The 24,334-nt window shown below is 40.4% G+C and overlaps 1 protein-coding gene across 2 annotated transcripts; it reads right to left on the bottom strand.

Moving 5' to 3' along the window:
- Positions 1-3,003: 3,003 nt before the first annotated feature.
- Positions 3,004-20,052, bottom strand: LOC128374228 (oxysterol-binding protein-related protein 3-like). Of its 2 annotated transcripts, none has more exons than XM_053334505.1 (22): positions 19,960-20,052; positions 13,159-13,353; positions 12,578-12,694; positions 11,742-11,795; positions 11,553-11,666; positions 11,185-11,337; positions 10,969-11,059; positions 10,709-10,812; positions 10,498-10,593; positions 10,242-10,401; positions 9,925-10,049; positions 9,704-9,827; positions 9,139-9,234; positions 8,079-8,314; positions 7,052-7,189; positions 6,466-6,529; positions 5,898-5,976; positions 5,628-5,772; positions 4,884-5,028; positions 4,655-4,781; positions 3,833-3,955; positions 3,004-3,291 (listed from the first exon to the last, which is right to left on the bottom strand). In XM_053334505.1, the coding sequence occupies exons 2-22, from the start codon at positions 13,219-13,221 to the stop codon at positions 3,195-3,197; spliced, it is 2,451 nt and encodes an 816-aa protein (XP_053190480.1). In that variant the 5' UTR covers positions 13,222-13,353; positions 19,960-20,052; the 3' UTR covers positions 3,004-3,194. The 2 variants fall into 2 exon arrangements, with proteins under 2 accessions (XP_053190480.1, XP_053190479.1); XM_053334504.1 differs by having other exon boundaries at positions 9,139-9,232; positions 9,696-9,827; positions 10,504-10,593.
- Positions 20,053-24,334: the final 4,282 nt, after the last annotated feature.

Below are 24,334 nucleotides of genomic sequence, written 5' to 3'. Positions count from 1 at the left end.
CTGGAGAGAATGGGACTCTCCAAGCAGAAGATCCTCCCCTCACCTCAGACCCCAGCTTCACCCAGAAGGAACCATGAATCCTCTCTGCCAAGAAGGAGGATAAGGAACATTTTGGAGCCACCCTCAAATTTGGATGAACTGTGGAATGAAGAGGACCCCTTCTTTGAGGAGAAGTTGCATCTGGGCAGTGAAGCAGCAGTGATTGCCTGTAAACTGGCCAAGCTAGAAGTCAGGAACCTAAGCCCAGTCACCTCCGTCTGCTCTGTGGACAGCCTCAGCTCTGTGGACACACACACTCCCAATGAGCTGAGGTGTTTATCACCGATAGAGACCCCCATCCCTTCACCCTTCACCCCTACTCCCCCTCCCACAGCAGCTCCATTAAGCAGGAGAGCATCTCGTCTCCCGGTGATGTCTGCAAACCTCAGTGGAGCATGTAAGTTCATACCTTTGACTGATAACAACTGTCTTTATGAGAACTTTATTAGAAATAGGTAAATGTGATTGTAGCAAAGAGGTGAAAATTTCAATCACAACTATTTTCTTTTTAAATCTCAACAGTCAAGCAGATAGCTGATGGATGCAAGTTGCAGACGTATAGGGGTAAGGTTGACGAGTTAGTGCAACAATGCCAGCTCGTCCACCTCCCTTCACCTTGTACCACAGCAGCCCCTAGAAAGACAGCAGCTCCAAAAGAGACAGTAATCTCCAAAAGGACAGCAGCTCCCAAGGAGTCAGCAGCAGCAAGGATCCCTGCTGTTCCAGCACCTCCGACAAAAGCTGTTCCTACCAAGAGGAGAGAACCTCGTCGTGGGACAAACCTTCGCCTCCAAAAGCCTCACAGAGGAGCATGTCAAGAAGAGCTCCAGCCTCTGGACAAGCCTACAGAGAGCCTGTCCGTCTGCTTCAAGCAGCTTGACTCAGATGACTGGTAAGACACTGACACTACATAAGCGTAGAGAAACATTTTAAACAGTATAACCAGTGGTATGTTTCTGAAGCATTGATTAACACTGTTCAAACATGTCATTTAAACAGGGTGAAGAAAATGAAGGGATTAAAATCCATTCAAGCTCTGGCAAAACACCATCCACAACTTCTGCAGATTAAACTGCATGACGTCTGCCAGGCCCTCACAGAAGAGGTATTGTAGATATTTTTGTCTTTGTCTTTGTGTTGTATGCAGTTCTCATTTTCCCACAAGCTCATCTACTTATACTGTACACACAAGTACTGACTGATGTTCTTTCTTACTATTTAGGTGAACAATCTGCGCTCAAATGTGGCCTGTGCAGCAATAGACACAATCCATGACCTCCATCTTCACCTGGGGAAGGAAATGGACTCAATGGCAGAGACGACAGGCCGCGTCCTGCTCTTGAAGTTGGCACAAACAACAGCTGCCTTCATTCACAAGCAGGCCAACCTTGCCTTGGATGCGCTGGTGGAAGGCTGCAGTCCTAGTAGAGTCATTACGGCTCTCCTCAACACAGGGCTGAGGTAAGAATACATAAACTAATCAGAATTTTGTAGCAAGTGTAGTAAAAGCAACATTTAAAGTAAATGAAATTCATAGTTTTTTCTAACATTCCCCTCTTTCTTTTTTCTTCCTCAGACACCTTTGTGCTGCTGTGAGGGGGAGCACAGCCCAGCACCTCCACCAGCTGGCAGACATTGTTGGAGAGGATCGCATCTTGTCAGCAGGAAAGACCTTTGCAGAGCGTTTCCTTTTTGCGGTCTGTAAAATGTCTGTGGATGCTGCTCCAGAAGTCAGGTCAGTGACTCAGTTTTGCATGATATAGTGTTTGTAGCTCTTGTGAAAAATGTATTTTCAGTCTCAGTCTTATATATTTCAGTTCAGTGTGCTTTTACTTTCAAGTGCTAATTGAAAAATGTATGTCTGTACAGGCACTATGGCCATACGATGCTCCAGGGACTAGTTCAAAAGAGGGAGTTCATGGGTCTGTGGAAAAGGGTCATCCCAGTGAAAGACAGACCCCCACTGGAGAAGATCCTGAAGAAGATGCAGCAGTAGGGGGCATTAGGCTGGCACGGTGGTGCAGCGGTTATCGCTGTTACCTCACAGGAAGAAGGCTTTGATTACTATACTTAGGTTAGGTAATTAGCCAAAAAAAAAAGAAGTTATTTATATATTTGTCATCATTCAATTATTTATATAATATCAGTGTTTTTAATTGTCTTGACTGGTATTCAACATATTGCAAATTGCAAACTTAATTTCAACAGTGATCAATTTTTATGGAGGTAGTAAGATTATTGCTCTCTACACTTATTTTCTGTTGCTTTAAAATGAAACAATCCTAATATCACAATTCTTCCAGCATCTTTCACTTACAGTCATTTCAAACAAGTGACACTTTTTGGTGATCATTACTTACCTTTTGGAGAGATTTCCCTTTTGTAGCAGTGACATAGACTAGCAAATAACTCAAACTGTGGTTTATCCGTCATACAAAAACAGTGTGATGCAACATGACTCATCCATTCATTGTACAGTTTATTATCTTCTATGAATGTGGTTTATTATTGCTTTACCTCAGTGATAAACTGTATCCACAGTCCTATGACAGTCATGACATAATTAAAACAAGGCAGCATACTCAAAGTCTGAAGTCCCTCTTTTATAATAAGAACATCTGATCACAATCCTGGAGTCATGATGTTGACTGGATAGATAAAAGCTTGAGCAACTTTTGACATTTTGAAAAAGTTCACTTCCAGTCCTGATCCTGTTCTCTCCAGTAGTCCAGAATCCATACTGACATCATCCAAAAGAGGTTTAAATAAAAAGTGTTTTTGCATAACTGCTACAGCAGTTGATTGAATGCACCACTACAATAAAAGGCACTTTGGTAAATGCTGAGACGCAATAAAACATAATGATATAATTTTTTAGTCTACACCAACACCATGTACATAACAGCGAGTGATAATGACAAGAGAAACATGTACCCTTAATGATAAACATTATAAACAGAAACAAAACCAACAGAAGTACTACAGGCTCTGCTCGGTCATGAAAGAGGAAGCAGAAGTCCATATTTGTTGGGTGACCATGACATGGAGTGATTCATATTAACCAGGTCATCACGCTTTCAAGCTGGTCTCAGGTCAGTTTTAAACTTCCCTCTCCATGATAAGTTGCAGTAGAGAGGTCTGGTTAAATCTAGAGGTCACCACAACACAGGGAAGTCCATTTTGCTGAAGCCAGGGTCTCTGCGCTGTTCCCAGTACGCGTTGCTGCTCACCCACGTGTCATCTTTAGACTTCCTAACAGCAAAACACAAAACTGTTTTAATGACCAAAGTTTGGTGTTACATCACTCAGTAACATATTATAATATAGTGTTTCCCATAAAAGGTATCATGTATACAATTATAACTACAATATGTGGAAGAATATAAGTTCATTTGGACTAATTAAAAAAACAACAACTACATTATCATATTAAGTTTGTGTGTTTATGTTTTTCATACATTTATTGATAAGTTCATGTCAGAAAAGCTCTTTGTTCTCTAATGTTGAAATGTTGCTGAATGTTTGCTAGAAACACTATATTTCTGGTATCTAGACCAGGGCTCGCTAAAGAGATCTTGTACTCACCTGGTTAAATAAAGATTGAATTGAAAAACGGCACTACTTCTGAGATAATTGTGAAGTAATGGACAATGACATAATAGGCAATAATTACTTATCTTAACAACCCCGTATGTTCATCACAAGGCTGCAGTCTGTCACAGACATTAACACCTCTTGAGACACAGTGATCACACAAAGACACATGCACACAGATGAGTAAACAGAAGCATACTTGAAAAAACGTGGCTGATGTGTCAAATTGTTGTCCTGCAGCACTTTCCTCCTCTCCCTCTGGAGCTGCTCTATCCTCTGTTTCTGCTCCTCTGCTCCTTCTGTGTTCCCCTCCTCCAGCAGCCTGGACAAAGAAGACAGAGTGAGTGAGTCAGGACAGCAGGGGGACAGCAGAAATGTGTTCCTACTAGAACACCACCACCATTCATCCCATCTTTTCAATCTTCCAAACAGGAAAACTTTGGCTTATGGGTAATAGTGGGATTTATGTATTTTTGATGTCAGGCCTTGGTCAGTGTGTAAAAATATGGAAAACATACTGTTGTAAATGCAATTAGAAAAGAGATATTACAGGATTTTGGTACAGAATATGCAGATTGCATTTACATGACAGGTTGTCAAATGTATTCCACTAAAATATTGTATTTATGCTATTTATACTAATTCAACTATGCCATTAAATAATATTTTATATCTTACTATATGAATTCTGTCTGAGCGGACGTTGATATTCATGACTTCACTCCTGTGGATCTTAACTGTGTAGCCTGTTGCTATGGTTACACTCATATTTTAGACATTTACTACGGTAATACAAACTACATGGGCTTGATTAGACTTTGTCCACAAAATCATGCTCTTCCACAAGCAATTAGTCAGTTCAACTAGTCAGTCTTTATCTCATTTAAACTACTTGCCATTAAAAGGTATCATCAGTTGTGTTAGAATATATGAGAAAAATGAATAAAAACAATAAAAGTATAACGTTTCTAAAATGGGCAGTCCTCATTCAACATAACAGGCAGATAAGCAGTTTCCCAACCTCTGGTCCGGCCGGAAGCGTGTGTCTGTGGGGGGCAGCAGAGGTCTTAAGGTGGAATCCAGCTCATTCATCTCCACTGCAAACTGGGTGAAGCCATAGTACTGCTGTTGGTCCACTGGCATGGAGTCTAAACACACACAAACACACATTAACCTCTGTTTTGTTGTTTGACGGAAGTGCCCTGATGTAGAAACTTTCCAAATTACATTTCCAGGGATCAATGACTCACTCGCTCTCCAGATGCACGTGGCAGATGGCGGGTCCCCTTGAAAAATGGACTCGTGCCATTTTCCAAAAATTGAGTGTACCACTTTTCCATTTGAATCTGTAACCACGCCCTCTATCTCGTTCACTGTAGAGCTCCAAGACCTTGCCTGAAAAGAAAGAGAGCAATCACTTGTACATGTAAGAAGGAGGAAATATTATTATACAAAATAGGAGTTGACATAAAAAGTATCAAGTAATAAATACTGTGCGAGTTATGTAACTGTTTAAGAGGATGTGATTCATGCTGCCTGGTTTTCCATGTTTGTTTTAATTATTTGAAATTCAGTACTCGTTTTTGTCCAGCAGATGCTGCTGTTAACCTTGAAAGCATACAGAGTGTGAGCATGTCTGTCTGAACTGGCAACACTGCACTAAATGAAACAGCAATTTGTTTGTTTTTTTGACAAAGGGACAAAACCAAAAAACTAAAATCATATGCTTAACACCAGCCAAACTGACTGAGGTTCATGTGAATGTGACAGCAGCTAATACACACTAACAGGGAAGAGACAACAGTAGGTACAGTGTCTATGCTAAAGCTCTACACAATAAATCCACTGAAGGAGCAAGTCACATGCTGCAATACCTAAAGAATTTTCCCACATTCTTAAACTACGAAAACCAAAATTTTACCCAACTTATTCCCTCTGAAAATCATTTGTGGCATTCTTTTATCAACATACAACAGATTAACAAATTAACAAACCTTCACAAATGTCACTTTACACTGGCAGTCATTGCTGTTGATATTTTTAATGGCCATCTCTCCGTAGTGTTCGATCCAGCGTGTACCGCTCAGGATGTTATGAATGCAGGATGTCACTTTGTTCCATTCGTAGTGGTCCCCAAACCTGGAAAATGTACACATGCTCATGTTAAACATACGAGTGGACACAAACACAGTATACAAGTAAAACAACTCATTCACATGCAAACATACATCACCATACAGGAAGCAAATAAGCAAAGGACCTACGCAGGTAGTGTGACATGGGTGGTTCCCATGGGAACTATTTCCATGGATTTGCCCCAGAATTTATTTTTCCATCGAACATCTAAAAGAGGATCACAAAATAACAGATCAGTGCTAATGAACATGAAAATTACCATTTCATCTTAATTAAAATCTTCAAGGTTCTTTCTCTTTAGCAAACAATAATGTATTTTTATAAACCAGCTTCTTTATTCATGTGCACAGAGGGAAATGCAAACAAGGTCACAGCCTGCAGTTTATTTTACCACCAATGGCTGATCAGTGTCCAAAATTAAGAAATTAGGTCAGATTAGTAGAATTTTCACAGTAATTAGTACACAGTACATATGCATATCAAGCACTAACTTACACGATGAAAAGTTACAGCACGCTCACCAATGCCATATGAGATTGGCTAAATCCTAACACCTATTTTAACCTTAAATATAACCAACAGCATGATACAAATGATCAGGAAGAAAGCTGTAGTGGCGGTGGTGCAATCTACTTGTAAACCCAGTCAGACAGAGAAAATGCTGTGTTTCTTCCAAACATGCACTCTCCTACTCACCTTGCCAAAAGGTGAAGTTCCTTGAATCAGAGTGACATGCTGATACAGGTGGGTGATGACTCACCTGAGAAATAAAAGATAAGACAAAGTTCATGAAAAGCTTTGCCTCAGTCCTGTTCATGTGTCATAAACGTTTGAAAAACAAAAAGGTAAACAATTACCACATTTATTTTGAGGGATCAGTGCAATTACTGTGAATAAGACCATGGAAGAGAAGAGTGGAACAGTTGGCCAGTGCACATATTCACTGCTCTGGGTTGTTTGATTTTGTAAGCTGTCTGATGAATTGCTTTAAAGCATTGAAACAGAAGAGGGCGCTGTTCCTCCAGTGCACACAATCTTGATTGATTCAGACATGAGACAACCTTACAATGATGTCACAATTAATTTGATAGTGACATATCAGTGTTTGGAAAGACTAAATGTAGCACATTTAACTTAATTACATAAAGATGTATTTGCAACACCTTGGTTCAAAAATCACTTTTCAAAATGTTTCGTTTTTTGTATTAAACATTATAGTGCAGTAAACTGAGCAGCAGCCACTCGGCAAATTGCAGTGTGTTGTAAACTGTGTGACTTCTACCTGTTCAGCTATAAACCTGAAGCCCTTATCAGGTCTGTCACACTCATACGTCTCCCCCAAGACCGGGTTAAAGGGTTTGCTTCCTGCTCGATGGTAGGAGGAGGCATATGCAGTTATTGCAAACGTAGCAACATACACCTGTGTAAAAAAAAATCAGAGAGGATGGATGAATATAAGCCCTGTGTTACCAGACAAGAATTGTGGGATTTGAGTTGAAACATATGTGTACTCAAAGCATTGACATGTGTGTCTGTAAACACTTTGTGTTCATGTGTTCATGTGAATATGGGACTGTAAATGTAGGATTGTGAAGGTATTATTGTGCCTTTGAATGTGTGACGCCACATTGCAATTCAGACAGAATTTAGGACATGACACAATTTTTCTATTTTCCTGTAAAATGGTCCATCCTACAAGGGAAAACATACCACAGAATTATAGACTATAATAGACATTAATATACTTTCCACAATTGACATACAAATCAAACAAAGATATTATAAATAATATGGGAAAAACAAAACACTGCAAGTATGCGTAAAATAGTCCAGGAAATCAGTCTTTCAAACAGGCCTAGGGAGAAATAAACAAGACAATTGAGAGTTTCTTGCTTGCAAAAATAAAACATTTATTAACGCCTCTGATAAAAGTGCACACAGAGCAAAAGAACATCAGAGTAGCCTTCAAAGAGCTGCCTGAGGAAAAGCGCTGAACTCAAAACACGCTGGCTACTCATCCTCATGCTTTGCTACGGCTTCTCTGATGTTCATCTTCTGCTGTGTCTGTTTTTGATATCAAGCACTTCAGAAGACTTCATAAATATTTTTGCTTTTTGCACGCTAGAACCTCCTAAATGTCTTGTGTTAATATAAGAGAATGATTTACGGTTAAATGAGGACAGTTTTTGTAGGCATATAAACAACTGTGTGTACATGACACTATCTGAAGTGCTTTGGTAAGCTCTATATTTAGTTCAGGTATGTTCTGGATAATACAATGTTATTATGTTGAAGTTATTTCCTCTCACCATGCGCTGGTAAGGGTCCTGGGTCTGGTTGGCGGTGTCCAGCAGTTCGCTGTACTCCAGCTCCTCACACAGCCTCTGCAGGGTGTTGAGTGGCTCATTGAGCTGTACCGGCATGGCCACCTTGGACAGGTCCTTACCGATGTTGTTTCTCAGGATGTTCCATACGCTCACGCTGCTGGTGGGACTGGGAGAGGGTAGCGTGGAACGTCGACGAATTAGGGGCACCACACTGCTCACTGAGGAGGAGAAATATGGTGAGACAGAAGTGGCATTTAAAACCCAAAATTTAACTTCTTTCACACAACTTAAAATAGTTATTAAGCAATTCATTTTCATACATTTCCATCGTGACCATTGTTTTTTTTTTAACTATTTGTTTCACGACAAGTAAGGAAATTTAGACAGAAACACTGACAATATTCAAATTCAAATCTATAGAACACATTTACAAACACACAAGCTATTTATTATCATAATACAGAAAAACTGGTCATATATGTACAATATAAGACTTGACATTTCAAGTAAAATTGTGAAATAAATAATACTAAAGTGCCCAAACAACAAGTATCTTAAAATGTAGTTGAATTAGTCTTTTACCCAATGGGCTAGACAAGATAAACTTACTAATCCATAAAAAAACAAACAAACAAACAAACAAACATTTCTATGTGAAACTGAACCATCTTATTAATATACTGATTTTCCATCCTTGGTGTCCATATAGAAAACAGGTTTATATAAACACCATCAACAAACACCATCTGTAGCAGTGAATTAATGATGTCTGTTCACAGATGCTTGGTCACATACTGTATAAGGAAACATAGTACTGAGTTTGTAAACACGTCTGGAAGTTAGAGGTCATGTTCAACACATTCTCTAAGCAAATGATTCATTTCTCTGACTCTAAATATAATAATTTGATGCTGATACTCTCTGAAAAACACATTTAGAGGCTTAGTCACAGACAGACAGATAAGCCCGGCTTCTCTTTGACAGAATAAGGTCTTTCTGCACTGTCTCCATCTGTCTGTCAATGTGTTACTGTATTATGTACCCGAGTTGTGTCTCTCACTGCCTCCCTCGTTGCTATAGGTGTCCATGGAGACGCTGTCGCTGACATCGCTGATGTACGAGTCATCGTCGGACACCTGGAGATAGACAGTCAGTGATGAAAGGTCAGTGAGCAACCAGAGAGCACAGAATAAAAAGGACATATAAAACCCAAAAGTCTCTGGGTTTTCAGGATAGAATTTTGTTTTTTAAATGCACCCAGTGTTCAGTAAATTGTGACAAGAAGCAACTATTTGTTCTGTTAAAAGTGGAAGTGTGAGGCTAATCCCAATTTTAGGACTAATGAGTAATAATAAAAAGATAACATATAGTTCAGTTGACGATGATTTGTATGATGTGTTATGTTTTAAAATGTAATATCTTTGAGTTTTGTTTTATTCAAAGACATCACCTTATGCTCTGGGAAAAGAGGGTATAAAAAAGGGTATCTCTTCATTTTAATCACATTTTATATCCTTAATGATTCATAGATTTATTGAGTATTGGATCACTGGAATTCTTTTTAAACCCAGAAGAACGATGTAGTAAATAATGTCAGACCTCATTCTCAGAGGAGGAGGAGGAGAGGAGGTACTCCTGAGCGTCAAAGAATTCTGATATTGACTCCGGGATAGATGCTTTGCTCTCATTGGACGCCTGGTGGACCAACGAGTGAGAGCCACCTGGACATTCCTGATTAGATGATAAGAAGCCAGTTGAGACAAATGAGACATGTACAGTGGTTTATGTTTGTGGTGTAACCATGCAGTACCAATGCATTGTGACTCACTGAAGCATAGGCGGTCTTCAAGCCAATGACCTGCGCTGGCTGGGGGGCCTGCATGTCCATGGTGTGCCTCAGTCTGTCTCTTTCTGCTGACAGGGAACTAAAGGCTGATTTCAGGTTGGTGTGGACTGAAGATAGGAATATTTTCCATACAGAGAAAAAAAAACAGAGAGAGACACATGTTACAAGTTACAGAGTTGTCATGGAAACTATCGCACCACATAGAAGCAAACGCATACAAAAAAAAAAAAAGCATATTTTTCTTTCTATGGCAAAAGAATCTCCTTGGCAGACTTGTGCAGACTTGGGCAGGAACTCACTGTTGTTGGCCAGCCTGCAGAAGTCCTCCTGTAGACGAGACACGTCTGTAGGCGAGTCTGGGGATTCAGGGCAGACCTCCTGGATGTTGGGCTCAGTAGTGGAGAGATTGGGGTTGGAGGCGTGCAGGCGAGGGGACTTGGAGGAGATACAGCTTGGGACCTGGAGCACAAATAGAAATGAATCATTTTTTATATCTTTGATCCCTCTGGTGAATGAATTTGTATTTAATATCAGCAAGTAAATAACAAGCCGTACATTTACCTGTAGTGTGGCTTTAGTTTCTTTGCCGTTATTCTTGGATCGCCATCTCCTTGGCCTCTTCTCCTTTTTCGGAATATCATAAGTAGATGCCTGTATTAACAAAAGGAACAGAGACATTAACTTATAGTGATAGTGATGACCAGATTGCCTAAAAAGGTATTAAAAGTATCTTAATGGTTAACTTAGTCCATGTGTGTGTGCTTACTTGTAGTGCACTGATGGCTGGGGCTGAGTATGTGCGGTGAAGGACCTCCATGCTCTTCAGCAGCAGGTTGAGTTCGAGTAGATACGATTCACATTCCTCTAAGTCTGAGTGAAAGCAATATTATCATTAGATGAAAGCCTGAGTGTGTGCAGGCGCGGTGATTAAAGATAAGATGCGAGATACACTGCATACAGACAGGAAAAAAACTGTTGACGAAGCAAAGTGGCTGGTAATGGATTGACAAACAAACAGAAACCAACCTTTGCAGCATCTGTTCATGTCCTCTGAGGAGTGGAGCCAGGAAGTGACCTTAGTCTGGTGGACTGACGCCTGCTTGGTGAGAGTAGTCCTCTGTTTGAGACAGATCAGAGACCATGTGGCTCACAACCTAGCATAACCTCAACCCTAAAGCATCGCATTTAAAGTTGCAACCAAGACTTTAATGCTTTCCTACAAAGAGGACTGGGACAACTTACTTTTCTCAGTGAGTCATTGAGAGACGGGGAGGACACGGCGTGGGGGTGGAAGAGGTGCCTTTCATGGGGATACATGGCAATCTCATTCTGCCGAAACAGTCTGTGATTACGCAGCTTTGACACCCACTCCTCAAACAGCTCTGGAGACTTCACCTAGGTAACGTAAAGATCAAATCAGCTGCAGTAACATTGGGAAAGCTGCTATTAGAGTCTTTGCATGAACAGAAAGAGTAAAAGAAAGAGAAAGTGTTGAGACATTTGTACACTGTACAGAGAGAGAGAGAGAGGGAGAGAGAGAGAGAGAGAGAGAAAGATGACATTAAATCACACTGAATTCAAACAAAACTAATGTGAGCCTCAAGAGTTACCTTTAGGTGATATATGTTGTCTTCTGTGTCCAGGTCGATGCACATAGCTTTCTTTTTGACTGACATGACCGAGAGGCCGACATCAATGCAGCCATGAAGTTTTCCCTTCTTCAGCTGTGAACAAAACACTTTGTTAGCACGCGTCTACAGAGAAGAATGACAGATGGTGCTCTAAAAGGTGATACCTACATCTGTTCCTCGCTTTGCATACTTCAATATGCCTTTCTCCAATGCAAAGTATCTCTAAGTGGGAAGAAGACAAACTTGATCAGTACTTATTCACAGGAATCATTATGCCTTCACTTGTTCATGCGTCTCCTGCCTGATAGCTATACAAATTGTTCATAACACCAGTAAAAAAAAAAGTGAGTATATATTAACAGTATATATGATGACCATGTATAGACATAACCATAGCTTACAGTTTTACAACACAAAAGAATACACTTTGAAACTACTTGAGACCTCGTTGTCAGTTACAATACTGCCTATTAAAGAGGCAATTCAATCAAGTTGCAAGGCTGAAGTTTCCAGGTATGCATGAGTGCTCCCAGAGGGAGAAAAAGGAGGAGGGAGATGAGTCAGGGTTACAGTAAAAATCAGCTGGGACTGAAAAGAATGGAAAGAAGGAAGAGGAGGAAATGTGGAAATAGCTTTGAGGTATTATAAGACAGCAGGTCGCGACTCTTGGACATTCGGGAAGGACTCAAAGTATTGCTGGTTTATTTATAGTAACAGCGGGAATAAAGTATTCTGACTATCTATTCTCATTTAATGACACATTCATGTAACATAATAGTAGTGATATAGGTAAATTTACTTTGGACATATTGATAGCACTCCAAAACACAACTAAACAAAGCATTTCTAACCTCAAAATATAAGCAACCCCTGTAACACTTTGTATCAAAGCAATGAAGGAAAAATAGGTCTGGTTCAATAAAAGGCCACAGTAGTGTTCTATAATAAGAAGTGTTTTGATGCTGTTGTTGTCTGAGCCTTTAACCGAGCTGGAGATGCCTCACCTTGTGCCATCCCTTCATGGGCCATTTCCTCCTCTTGAGCAAGAAACCCTCCTGTCTGTCAGGCTCCTGCATGCTGGCAGGAACCCCCCTGAGCCCCTCCACAATTTCCCAGCTGTCCTGGAGGGAGACACAGGAGCAAGACTGTGTGAGTTCTTGAGAGAAATACATTTCTTTCCCTCAAGATAAGGAGGAGCAGCCCAATATAAACAGTACTAATAGCATTAACATCACTGTGTCTAAGGGCATTGCAGTTCCGACTGAAATACTGGTTGTTGTAAAAACACATTTTTCTGAAAGCATCTTTCAATGTTTAGTTAGTGAGGTTTGTATTTCTAGGAACACTTGAAGGATTGGTCACAGAGAACAGCCCGCACTAAAATAAACAACAGAGACTTATGCACATACACAGTAGAAATATTAGAACTGTTTCATTGCCTTTGGGATGTCATGGTACATGGTGCATTTAAATTCAGCAAATTTGAGGTCAGCTGGGAAGAAAAACAATGCTAACAGTGGCTGCAAGCACTTTTTGTTCACACAGCAAAAGCAGAGACACAGATACACACATACAGTACACACACCTGGTTGCTGTCATGCTTAGAGGAGCCGCTGCTGTCACTGTGAGTGGGTGACGGTGATGTCATCTTTTTGCGACTTGACTGCTGCTTTTTGCCGTCCGTTGTCTCGTTTCTGTGGAAACTGCAGCAACGGAGATCACAGCGGCACCGCCGGGAGCATCGCTCTGACCTTTGAAGGCCACGCCACAACAGTCAGCACTGCAGGGAAAGGTTAAAACAAAATGATGTCGACACAGCACAAAGGTGTCACTGGTTTTAAAAGAGAACAGGATCAGCACACGGGGCCACACAGATAAAAACAGAGAGGAATCACTTACTCACTGTGTGTCTGACTAACTATGAATATCCTAATTAAGGATATAAAATTCCCACAGCCCAAATTAGCTTTGTTTTAAGGAAGCAAGACGAAAACACAACAACCCTTATCAGGAGTTCTCACGCACACACAGTTCAGGGTTCAACTTGTGCCGTGAGGAGTCACATGTCTGCTGTGATAAATTGCAGCTACATATGCACAGACACTAAATGCTTTTAGTCAATGTTAATAACCATGGGTGTACCACACTTGTGGTTCTTTAATCATAAAGCTTGTAAGCTTCATGTTTAAAGAACCATTTGTAAACAAGCATGTGCACATGAAAATTGAAAAAAAAAGTTCCTCTGGAATGCGACAAGGGACAAGAGAAGGCTATAATAAGAACAATAAGAGTAATTTCATAGCATAAGTTATGACTCCAGAGACTACTTCTACGTCAATAGCCACATCCAACTTGCACTGAATTCATGTGAAACTGACTTGTCTGAAAAGTGGTTAATTGACTGGACAGTAGTAAAAGACGTACAGTATGTTGTTTGGCTCAGTAAAGGTTAAATAATGTCTAATTATAGGGTTGGACAAGAAATGGACCACAGTGGTAGTTCGTTTTACATCATATGTTTCATGTATCGTCCAGTACTGCACCACCAGGTGACCCATAAAACATAGAGGAAGTGGTGATCTGGCCAAAAACATTGTATCACAATCTGAAATACTGTGTAGACTATAGTCAGACTTGAAATAGCTTCTGAAAGATACTACACAGGTTTAAAAATGGTGAATAAAACCTGAGTTTAATTTGGAAGTTGTAAACAGAAGCCAAAAGATAACATAATCATACATTAACAACTTGCAAGTACTCACAACTCCAACAGAAAACTGAATGTTGCTAGCTATAACACATGTTGCATTGTTTACATCACCCAAGGAAGAGCCGTGTGAAGTAATTTATACAATCAGCATAGCCATCTAGTTGTCTACATTACTCTATTGCTTTGTTCGTGACATGACGTGTAGAATGGATCTGCTATTCATCAGAAAAGTTGATTGTGGACGCCGTCAAGATTGGTCATCATCTAAAATCATCAGATCGCCCACCACCTACTTCACATGCAAAATGAATCATATAAAATCCTGCTGTTGGTTTCAAGCAAACTAGTATTAAAAAGTAACTGAATTACTTTGTGTCAGTTTATTTCTGCATGTATACGTGGAGCAGAGAACGTCACATTCTCACTATGATGTAACATTCATTCCTCTCTTTGCCACAAATGACAGGCCCCAACCTGCCTGTATGAATGTGTATGTTAAACCTCAAGCTTTTAGCCACTCCCTTTGTGGGTTTTACACACTATCAAAGACTTAGTGTGTGAGATGTGTGGTAAACTGAGGTGTGTGTGTGTGTGTATATGTGTGCAATATGTGTGAGTCGGGCACATCCTTGCCTAGTGGGAACATAGTGAGGACAAGTTTGTGGGCTTTGTAAGCTTGCGTGCACGCATGCAAATTTCTGTTAACTTTGGGATTTTATGCACGCTGCTAACTACATCCTCTGCAAACGGTCTGGCGGTTTGAGTGAATCTGTGTGTGTGTGTGTGTGTGTGTGCGTGTGTATTCTGTAGTTCCCCAAGGCCTCACTTACAGTCAGTACCATGCCCAGGACATGAGTCATCAACAGGAAAGAATGTGCTCCGTGCTTCGATACCCCTGACACACCATAACACACAGCTAGCTACAGTCAACACACAGCTAAAAGCAGACTGAAACACATGGACAGCCCACTTACTTTGTGGCTCTGGAGCACTGACAAAAAAGGACAGACGACACACTTGAGTATGCTTCAAATGATAAACTTGGGTAGATGGAATTAGCTCATCAAGCTGCTGTGTTCGCACTTCTCAGGTTGTGACATGCCTGGGGTTCTCCTCTGCATCTGAAGCTTTATGAATACAAATCAGTTCAGGAGTTCATTACATAAAAGGCCTGCATAGTTTTATCTGTGTTAATACGTCTGTATACAGTCTAGAGTATAAACAACTGTGGTGCGTCGTCCATTTATTAAACATACTGTGTTAGCATGTTCAGGGGCTCAGGGGCTACATGGGAAAATTCCAGCTTCAGTCATTGGTTATATACACAATAAGTGGTGAGTAAGGGCAGCGGCACCTAGCACCAGTTTACATAACACACACGGCCCTGCCTTTCAATCCTCTGCTTTTTTACGTCAATACGACTCAGCGGCAAAGTTTGCACGAAAACACTTCCTTAGAGCAAAACCTCAAACTCTGCTATTGCATGTCTGCATAGATTTTGTTTGAAGTATCAATACCTCATGACACTTCCTAACGTGAAAGCGTGTGTGAAACCTGTGTATAGACTATCTACCATAGATGCACTGAAAAATCTGTAAATGAAGCCGGGAGATGTGTTGTCCCCGAACATCCCACTGAGTGCCCTACTTACCCCTACTGAGTGATTACTGTTGTATTGTACACCGCTGAGACACTGTAAGACTAGAAGTGCTGGATTTTGCCTTCGGTCTTACGTAATTGGAGTCAATCATTGATAGCACAACAACTTGTAAATGATCTGTTAAGCTGGAAAGGGGTCATTGTTGCAGTGTGAGGGCCAATGCCACAGAGTCACAAGGCCTGAATGAGGGAATAAAAAAGGTTTAAAGGTGATGGAAAAATGACTGCTGTGTGTGTGTTTGTGTGTGTGTGTGTGTGTGTGTGTGTGTGTGTGTGTGTGTGTGTGTGTGTGCGTGCATGTGTTTTCATGTATCAGCATTCATGAAATCAGCTGATGAGAGTCTTTTAAAAAATGGAGAGAATGCAAATGGGACACTAATTTGTTTTGCTTGGCATGTATGACAGCACCACGACAAAGTGACCTGACATCTGTGTTAGAGACCAAATGGAAACATTTTGCATAACATAAAGCTTCATCTGTCTTATCCTCTTAATCATTATGAACAGAATCTGGTGCTGTATATACACCACATTTGCATTGCCATTGTTAATGAAGGTAAATGTGTAGGCTCTTTCTGTCCTGTGTTTCGAGCATGCTTTCTCTTTCACTGCACTGAAAGAAAAAGTACCTACAAGTCCCTTAAAATGACTGCATCTCCACCCAAGGTTGCCACTTTAAACTATCTTCTCGGGAGAGCTCAGACCTGCACAGTTTTAAGAGGCAAAAACAGACATGCAAATGCCAACACTGGGAAACAGACCTTTTCTTTTACTTGTCCAATTCACACCAACCAACAAAGCACTACGCCTTCTGACATGGCCACCACATTCTCAGCTTTCCAACTGCACGAAATCTATGTGTCTAGACAATAGCGCAGTTTGAATCGCTCAGGAATGCTGGTTTAAAAAAAGGCAGAACACAAGAACAACTCAAACAAAACTAATCCAACAAGTCATTATGTCATCTCTGTGTTCAGCATGGCTACAGGCAACACATACTGTTGTTCATCAGTTTCCATGGATCTTAAGATGGTGAGGCTAAAGCCTGAGGAATTGTCAGGCTGGAGTTTCCGGTCCTGGTATGACAAACACACAGATGTTTTGCAGCCAATCCATCTGCTTTCTGCCTATAGGCATTCTTGCAACAGCACGACTGCCATCAACTTGACCGTCCACATAGTTGTATACCCCCCACCCCCCTCCCGACACACATCCCCACACCCACCCACCCATTACTGGCTGACTGGAACTGCAAAAAGGTCCTCACAGATGGCCCATCTGAGATTTTACCTCCGATAAAGCGCCAGAATCTTCCGGTAAAGCTTCTTCACAGATTTATCCGTGCATGATCCAGCGATAATCAGACAGAGAGCCAGCATAAGTCCCTTTAAATAGACGGACATCTGACAACATTATCTAACTACTTCCACCATCAACACCCACATTTTATAATAAAACTGATGTGAGGTGGCAACATATGGTTTTGGGTCAGTTGGTGGCAGCAGCACTCAGCTCGTCTTATCTGACCTCTGACATCATGTCTGACTGAGAAGTGAAGCAGCTGATAGCAGGATATTTTTAACATTTTTCATCTGGAAGTAATACAGTGCCGGCATGCCTTCAAAGCACACAGAGAAAAACTAATGTGGGCATCAGCGAGTGATCAAAGAGGTAAAAAGCAGCCCCAGTACACTATTCAACCATCTTGATGTGCACTCAGAGAAAGACAGAAAGAGGACAGGCTTAAGAACCGGCATACCCACAGATTCTTGACCACTGTATTTTTGAAAAGCTTCATCACAAAAGACGTCTTTCTGTGGAGACAAGGGACACTTTGTGTTTCTGCTCAATCACGGGTTGCTATGGATACAAAAGAAGGCAAAGGCAAGAATATATTCAGTTTGTTTGTTCTTTATGGAAAATCTGAGGGCATATAACATGGGGCTATTTATAGAACATGTGCTGTTACTAGCTGAAATATGATTTCACATGAGTCTTACTACCGACCAGTCAGCTTTGCTGGAAGTAGGGCACAACATCCTATAACCTTATAAAACCATAAGAGATCACAGGCGGGTTATTCTCAAAGTAACCACTTGGTGTATTAGTCAAGGCAGGAGTGCTCCGTATTTACCAGCTTTTAAGTGGGTGTTGTGTAAAGGAGAGAGTGACATGGAGATAACTCAGTGAGTCACGTCGGCCACGCTGGATGTTTACACCCTGAAATGTTGCGGTAGGAATAAACACTTTGGATGAACTGTGATAGGATGACTGGGAAACTCAATTGATTCCCTTTGGTGCTCCTTGGATTGCTACCATCCCAGTGCAGGGTGAGTAGCCCTGAACAGCGCCACCTGGAGCCAGCAGTTCGGCTCAGTGTCTTGCTCAAGGGCATTTCAACAAGACAGATGCAGCACAGGGGTTTAAGCCCAGGTTGTTGACTGGTGTCACCTCATCACTGTTAAGGCCTGCAACCAAGGTGACATCCTGAAATGCCTTTTGTCTAATTTTGTCCTAAATCAAATTATGTTTAAAAAAGCAAAAACAGCATATTTTGATATTGGAGAATCTAAAACCAACACATTTTGGGCATGTGTTGAAAATGACAAGCAATTACTTATGAGCGATGATCAAAATTAATGATCTGTCACTCAACTAACTGACAGAAGATTGCCTGCCACAATAGACAAAGAGCTGTTACAGTCAATAGTTGGCATATAGCCTTTTTGGTTAGTTTAGAACTTGAACAAATGTTTGTCTCTATTGACATTTCCTGCAATGTAAAAATCTATTCTGCAGCATCATTACAGCTTTATGAGTCCAGCCTCACTCTCTGTTTAGGTTTGTGAAAGGGTTTCAGCTTTGTTTACACTCACTAGAGTATTGGGCTGCCAATGTGTGCCCACAGGCTATCTGTGAATGGCACAGCGAGAGTGATGCCATCACCACTCATGCATAAAATGCTCCTGTCTGGACCAAGAGGTCTTAAGGCCAAGTATTGGTTTACAGTATAATAAACACAAAGTCATTCAAGCACTAAAAGAAAGTGCTAAAAGGCTACTGATCACTTCATAAATAAACATGTAACAGCAACCAGCTATTGTTTTCATTATTGTTTAATCTGCCAATTATTTCATGATTAAACAGTAATTGTTTGTCATGCAGAATGTCAAAAATGAGTGAACACAAGTTTTAAAGTGAGTTATTTTAATGTTTTGTTCTATATCTCATTACCAAAGCATAAAGAAACAGCAAATATTCACATCTGAGAGGTTGCAACTACTGACTTTTTAGTATTTTCCTGAATAATTACATAACCAATAAAAAAGGATTAGGCTACTAATGTTCTATTTTCTATCATTAATTAATTGACCTATTATTTGAGTTCTAATGATGTGTGTACCTTGCCTCTGTACTATAGATGTGAAACACTGGTATGTCTAAAATCCACACACATAGCCTAGTTATGGATGAGTGAGTGCCTATCTCAGAATACATTATCACTACAATCTCAACATTGAAGTCCTATAAACAACATTTTTTTAATGCTGGGAGTGATGTAAGCATAGCAGCCGATTGGTTGAATTGAACAGTGGTTAATGGGGACAAACTGCATGGGGTAAACCACAGGTGTCCCGTTGAAAATCCAGAGTCCTACTCAGTTCCTGTTGCCAGCAGCCAACACAGCAGCTCAAACTTGTCAGCGCAGAAAAACGTCCAACATATGTAGTCATAAAGCCAGCGCTCACACAGATGATATAAAAAAAAGACAAATACCACATTTAACTTTAATGTAGAGGCTTTAACACGCCAATTCAGCGACAAATACCACAAAGAAGCCCATAAATAATTCTATCGAAAGCGATATTTTACTTCACAGTAGACACCCTCAGCTACAACACACGAGAGGAGTTTCAACTCTGCCGCTGAATTCAAACCGAGGCTTGGCTACAACAGCAACAACATGGACATTATTTTAACACCAGTTGTGAATAGTAATGTAATAAAAATGCTTACGGTTCAGTGGCGAAAGCTACAGCATCATATCCTGACAGTAGATAGGGTACCTGGCGTCCAGCTCCTGCTCCTCGTTTCGCTACCCGGTCGTCGTGGACGGGGAGGAGTTTGATGTGGGCGGGAGTGACTGACGCTCGTATTAGCCAATCATAATTCAGGATTGAAGAAAGGGGCGGGTGTGTTCTTTCGAATGGACCATTAGGTGACGTAGGCAAAAATGCTACCGATAGATAAAAACATCAAGGTGAGTTTAGCCTTCAAACAATGCAGGGCCAGGTAAGCTCCAGTGACGTGAATCCAAGTCATGTGAGTACACGTGTACGTCTGTGCGTAAATATATCACTGTAGGTTTCAGTTTTTTTAAATCGTCACATTCATTTATGAGTTCAGGGAGGTCATTGTTGAATCAGTTACTGTCTCTCAACTTTGTATTCTGCCTTTAGTCACACGCTGAATGTGCTGTTTGATTTAACTTGAAAATTACAGCCACTGGAAAAAGCAAGGCCACATTTTTCATTAAAATCTCTGACCCCAAACATGTCATTGTATTGTCTGTGTAGTGTGTACTGATACACAGACCATTATCAATTTTTAAAGAACAAAGTGCCGCTTCAGAGGTCCAATAAAACCATGCTCTATCATGTGACAAGCTCCCACCTCCAGAAATAGGCCTACAATAAATTAGGGATGCAACTAATTTGATTAGGCCTATTCTCTCATTTAATCAATTCATTGTCTTGTCCCACCTTTGAAACTAGAAACTAAATGTCCCATACAATGCTCTAAAACCCAAGTAATGTCAACAAATGACTAATCTTGTCAGTTTATTGTCACTAATGACAAAGAAAAGCAGCACATTTTCACAATTAAGCTCAAACGAGAGAATGTTTGATATGTTTACTTTTAAAATGTCTTAAACAAGTTATTGACTATCAATAGTGGCAGATTTCTGTCAACAGAATACATTAATACAGCAAACTCTTTTAACATAATTGCCTGTTTTGCATTATGGGAGGTATTTTGTTCATATCTAAAATCAGGAGAGGAGATGTAGTATGTCTTAATAATCTATCTGATTGCATTGCTTCATCACATTATGTACAGTCCAATGACAGATTGTTCTGGTTGCAAAAGATGGCTTTAACCACAAGTGCTGAATATTTGCTAAAACGATGAGTAAGTGAGAGAAGTTGTGTGATTACACCCGGACAGAATGAGCGAGTGGGTGAAAGAGTGAGCATGTGTTTGTGTGTTTCTGCTTAATGTCCATCTTTCGCTGATGCAGTTATGCTCCCTATATGTTTTTCACAGAAAAAGTCCTGCTAACCCAGTCTACCTCTATTGTCCTTATGGCTCTCTGTACCTCCTTCATGCCTTGGATTTGTTTATCCAACAAAACAAATTTCCTCCTTTGCATGGGCATGCGGCTGTCTCTTCCTGCCAGGGCTTATTTCTATGGCAACAGAGGGAAGGAAAAACATAAAAATGTAGAGGGGAAAAATGTCTTTGAAAGGGGAGAGTCAGTGTTGGGTGTGTCTTGAAACATAAAGCCGACAAAATGAATGGCAGCATTTCGAGTTTAAAAGGAATGAAGGCTTACTACGTCAGGATTGAGAGTGAGAGAGAATCTACTCTGTGTTTTATATGTAATGGTGTAATGTTTAAGTAGAGTAGATAGGTGAGATTAGAGTTTATTGTCTCTACTATCAAAGCCATGTGGATTCTCTTGTACTTAACTAAGCATGCACTATTCTAGTCACAATGGAGCACACCCTGCCTTACCTGACACCAAAGACTCTCGCTCTGAGCCACACCTGTCTACTCGCATACAGATACTGTGAGGCAGCAAACCTAAAAAATTACTCCGATGATGACTTTCAAACATTTTTAGCACAATTTGAATCTTATGTAACAAAGGAAAGATGAGAAAGAGACAGAAACAGACCGTCATTAATAAAATAATGCAATGAAAGGTGATTCCAGTGCAGGTATTTATATCCCCTATCACCTTTCTGTCACTCCCACATACTGTAGACACACTCTCTGTGCATGCAGATTGTGTATGACAGTGTCATCTATAGGTTATATATGGTTACTGCACACTGATCAGCTTGTACTCCTGTAGAAAATGTGAGCTCCCCTCCCTGCACTGTGTGCCATTGACTCATAAGTCAGCTGATTGCAACTGCATTGCTTTGACTGATTGTGGACTTGTTTCTCACGAAAAGGCAAACAGAAATAATTGTCGGGAGGGGTACAATGTTGTTTTCACTCCACAGGAAGTTCTTTAATTTACTGAGCTACTTGCACTGTGTAATTTCACTGAAGAGTGGCAACACCCTTGAACTAGAGGGCTTCTGTTTTGCAAATTGAGTGACAGGGAATCTGTTTTGTAGCTGAACATGACCTCTGACCCTGGGCTGGATTAACCTATTAAGGGGCCCCCTGGCCAAAAATGATACATGGGCCCCTTCTAACCCCCTGTTTTTACCACTCTGCAAGTACTGTGTTATATTAATGATTGATGAGTCTTTTGTTCATGGAAATTAGATTAATTCCATATTTTCAGAAGCAAAATACAACCATATATGCAAAAAAAGATGCTTTTGGGGAAATATGCTTATTCACTTTCTTCACTTTTTTGAGACTTAGAGCAGAAGATTGATACTGTTCTCATGTCGTCAATATGAAGTTAGAGGTTAGCTTAGCATAGCATAGTAAAAGACTGGGAAGAGCTACTCTGGCTCTGTTCACAGGTAAGACAGTCCACCTATAAGCACATGAAAAGCTCACTGATACACCTTGTATCTTGTTTGTTCTATTTATACAAAAACCAATGTGTATAAATTACTCACAGCATTTGCCATTAATTATATAGAGTGTGGCAGCCCGTCAGTCTAATTTGATCCGCTAATTTGTAGTTTAGTTATTTGAAGAAACACAACGCCAACCTGAAACAGTGTAGAAAAAGATCTTTACTAAAAAAATGTAAAATCTATCAGTATTTTATATATTCCTTAGTAATGAACTAGATGAACTTGGATAATCACTTCTGCTTTCTTTGTTTCAGAGCTGAAATTTGGCCATTAGTCTTTTTTTGATGGTTTGTTTGGGACATTTATGAACCTCTTTATGAAGTTCTTTCTTTAGAGCACAATTTAAAAAAAATACATGTAACCTCTTAAGAATGATGCATTTGACTTAAAAAGGTACACAATTTTCTTCCAGGGGAACCGGACCCCCTTAGAGAGTCAGACTGAGGTCCAACCACCATAGTCTCTCAAAATTATGTGTGAAACACTGATTCATTGTAGTTTAATGGGGAGAAATTGTCCACAACATATTCATGTAAAGCAAAAATGAAAATTCCCAAAAGTTAAACTATTACTTTAAACAGTTTAGGTAATGATGCAGGTCTTATTATTCCAGTTTATATTAATGTAGTGGTGGTTACAGTATATATATATATATATATATATATATATATATATATATATAAAACATTCATAATGAAATATCCCCAAATTAATAATCACACAGAGAACGTGGAGTCCTGCTCTATTGTATTAATGCACTGTGGCTTCCTCATGCTGTAATATTGTGTGTCTGCAGAGGGCGATGTTGTACAGAAGCAATGCAGTGTGGGACTCTGAGTCGACAGCTGCAGATCAGATGTCTCAGCTCTAATGACTCATAAAGTCTACTTCTTTTTTTTGTACCCCATCTTTGTGACTTGTTTGGCATCGTGTTGGACTGAGGGATGCTAATCCAGGTTTCATGTGTTTATATGGGTGGGGGGTTTCTTTTGTTTTTCACATGCTTTCATGTCTGTGTGTGCTCATGCAGCTCTGTAAAGCCTATCACAGTTTTCAGGGTGCTTGAGTTTCTGAGTGTTATCTTCTGTGCAGCTCACTGATCTTAAGATCTTAAGGCATTACGTTCTTTCTGTGTCATTATGTGATTGAGGCTGATTATGTGCATGCAGACAGTTTCTATCAAACTCTGTAGATCAAAGACTGGCCCTCCCAACACACACACATACACACTCACTATCCTTTACACTGCCCTCCTTATTCGTCTATCTCCCCCTCAACTCTCTCCAGCCTTTCAACAGGGCAATAGCATGCTCTCTAATTTTTTCCAGATGTCAAGTACCTCCCTTCCTCCCTCTGCCTGCTCTATTCCCTCCATTCTTACAGTCAACTGAAACCCTGATAGTTCTTCCACCCCTCCTTTCCTCTTTCTCGTTTCCTCCTCTGTTGTCCCCCTCCCCAGCTTGCTCGGCATACTCGTCTCAACGACAAAACGTGACCTCTGAAGGTCAGGCGGGAGAGGCTCAAGCTCTCCCAAAGCAGAAAGGAATGCTGAAGCAAAT

This window comes from Scomber japonicus, chromosome 15, assembly GCF_027409825.1.
Source record: "Scomber japonicus isolate fScoJap1 chromosome 15, fScoJap1.pri, whole genome shotgun sequence".
In the NCBI taxonomy this organism is placed as follows: domain Eukaryota; kingdom Metazoa; phylum Chordata; class Actinopteri; order Scombriformes; family Scombridae; genus Scomber; species Scomber japonicus.
The sequence above is the reverse complement of the archived record's forward strand: the minus strand, read 5'-3'. Positions and strand labels throughout refer to the sequence as shown.

What these genes read in the sequence shown, in the direction of transcription:
- LOC128374228 (XM_053334505.1), bottom strand. Translation starts at nt 13,221, where the DNA reads ATGACATCACCGTCACCCACTCACAGTGACAGCAGCGGCTCCTCTAAG. An exon ending in CAGTGAGAGACACAACTCGG is followed by an intron (nt 8,315 to 9,138) that starts GTACATAATACA and finishes TCTCCTCCTCAG; the next exon opens with TGAGCAGTGTGGTGCCCCTA. An exon ending in TCAGGTTTATAGCTGAACAG is followed by an intron (nt 6,530 to 7,051) that starts GTAGAAGTCACA and finishes TTTATTTCTCAG; the next exon opens with GTGAGTCATCACCCACCTGT.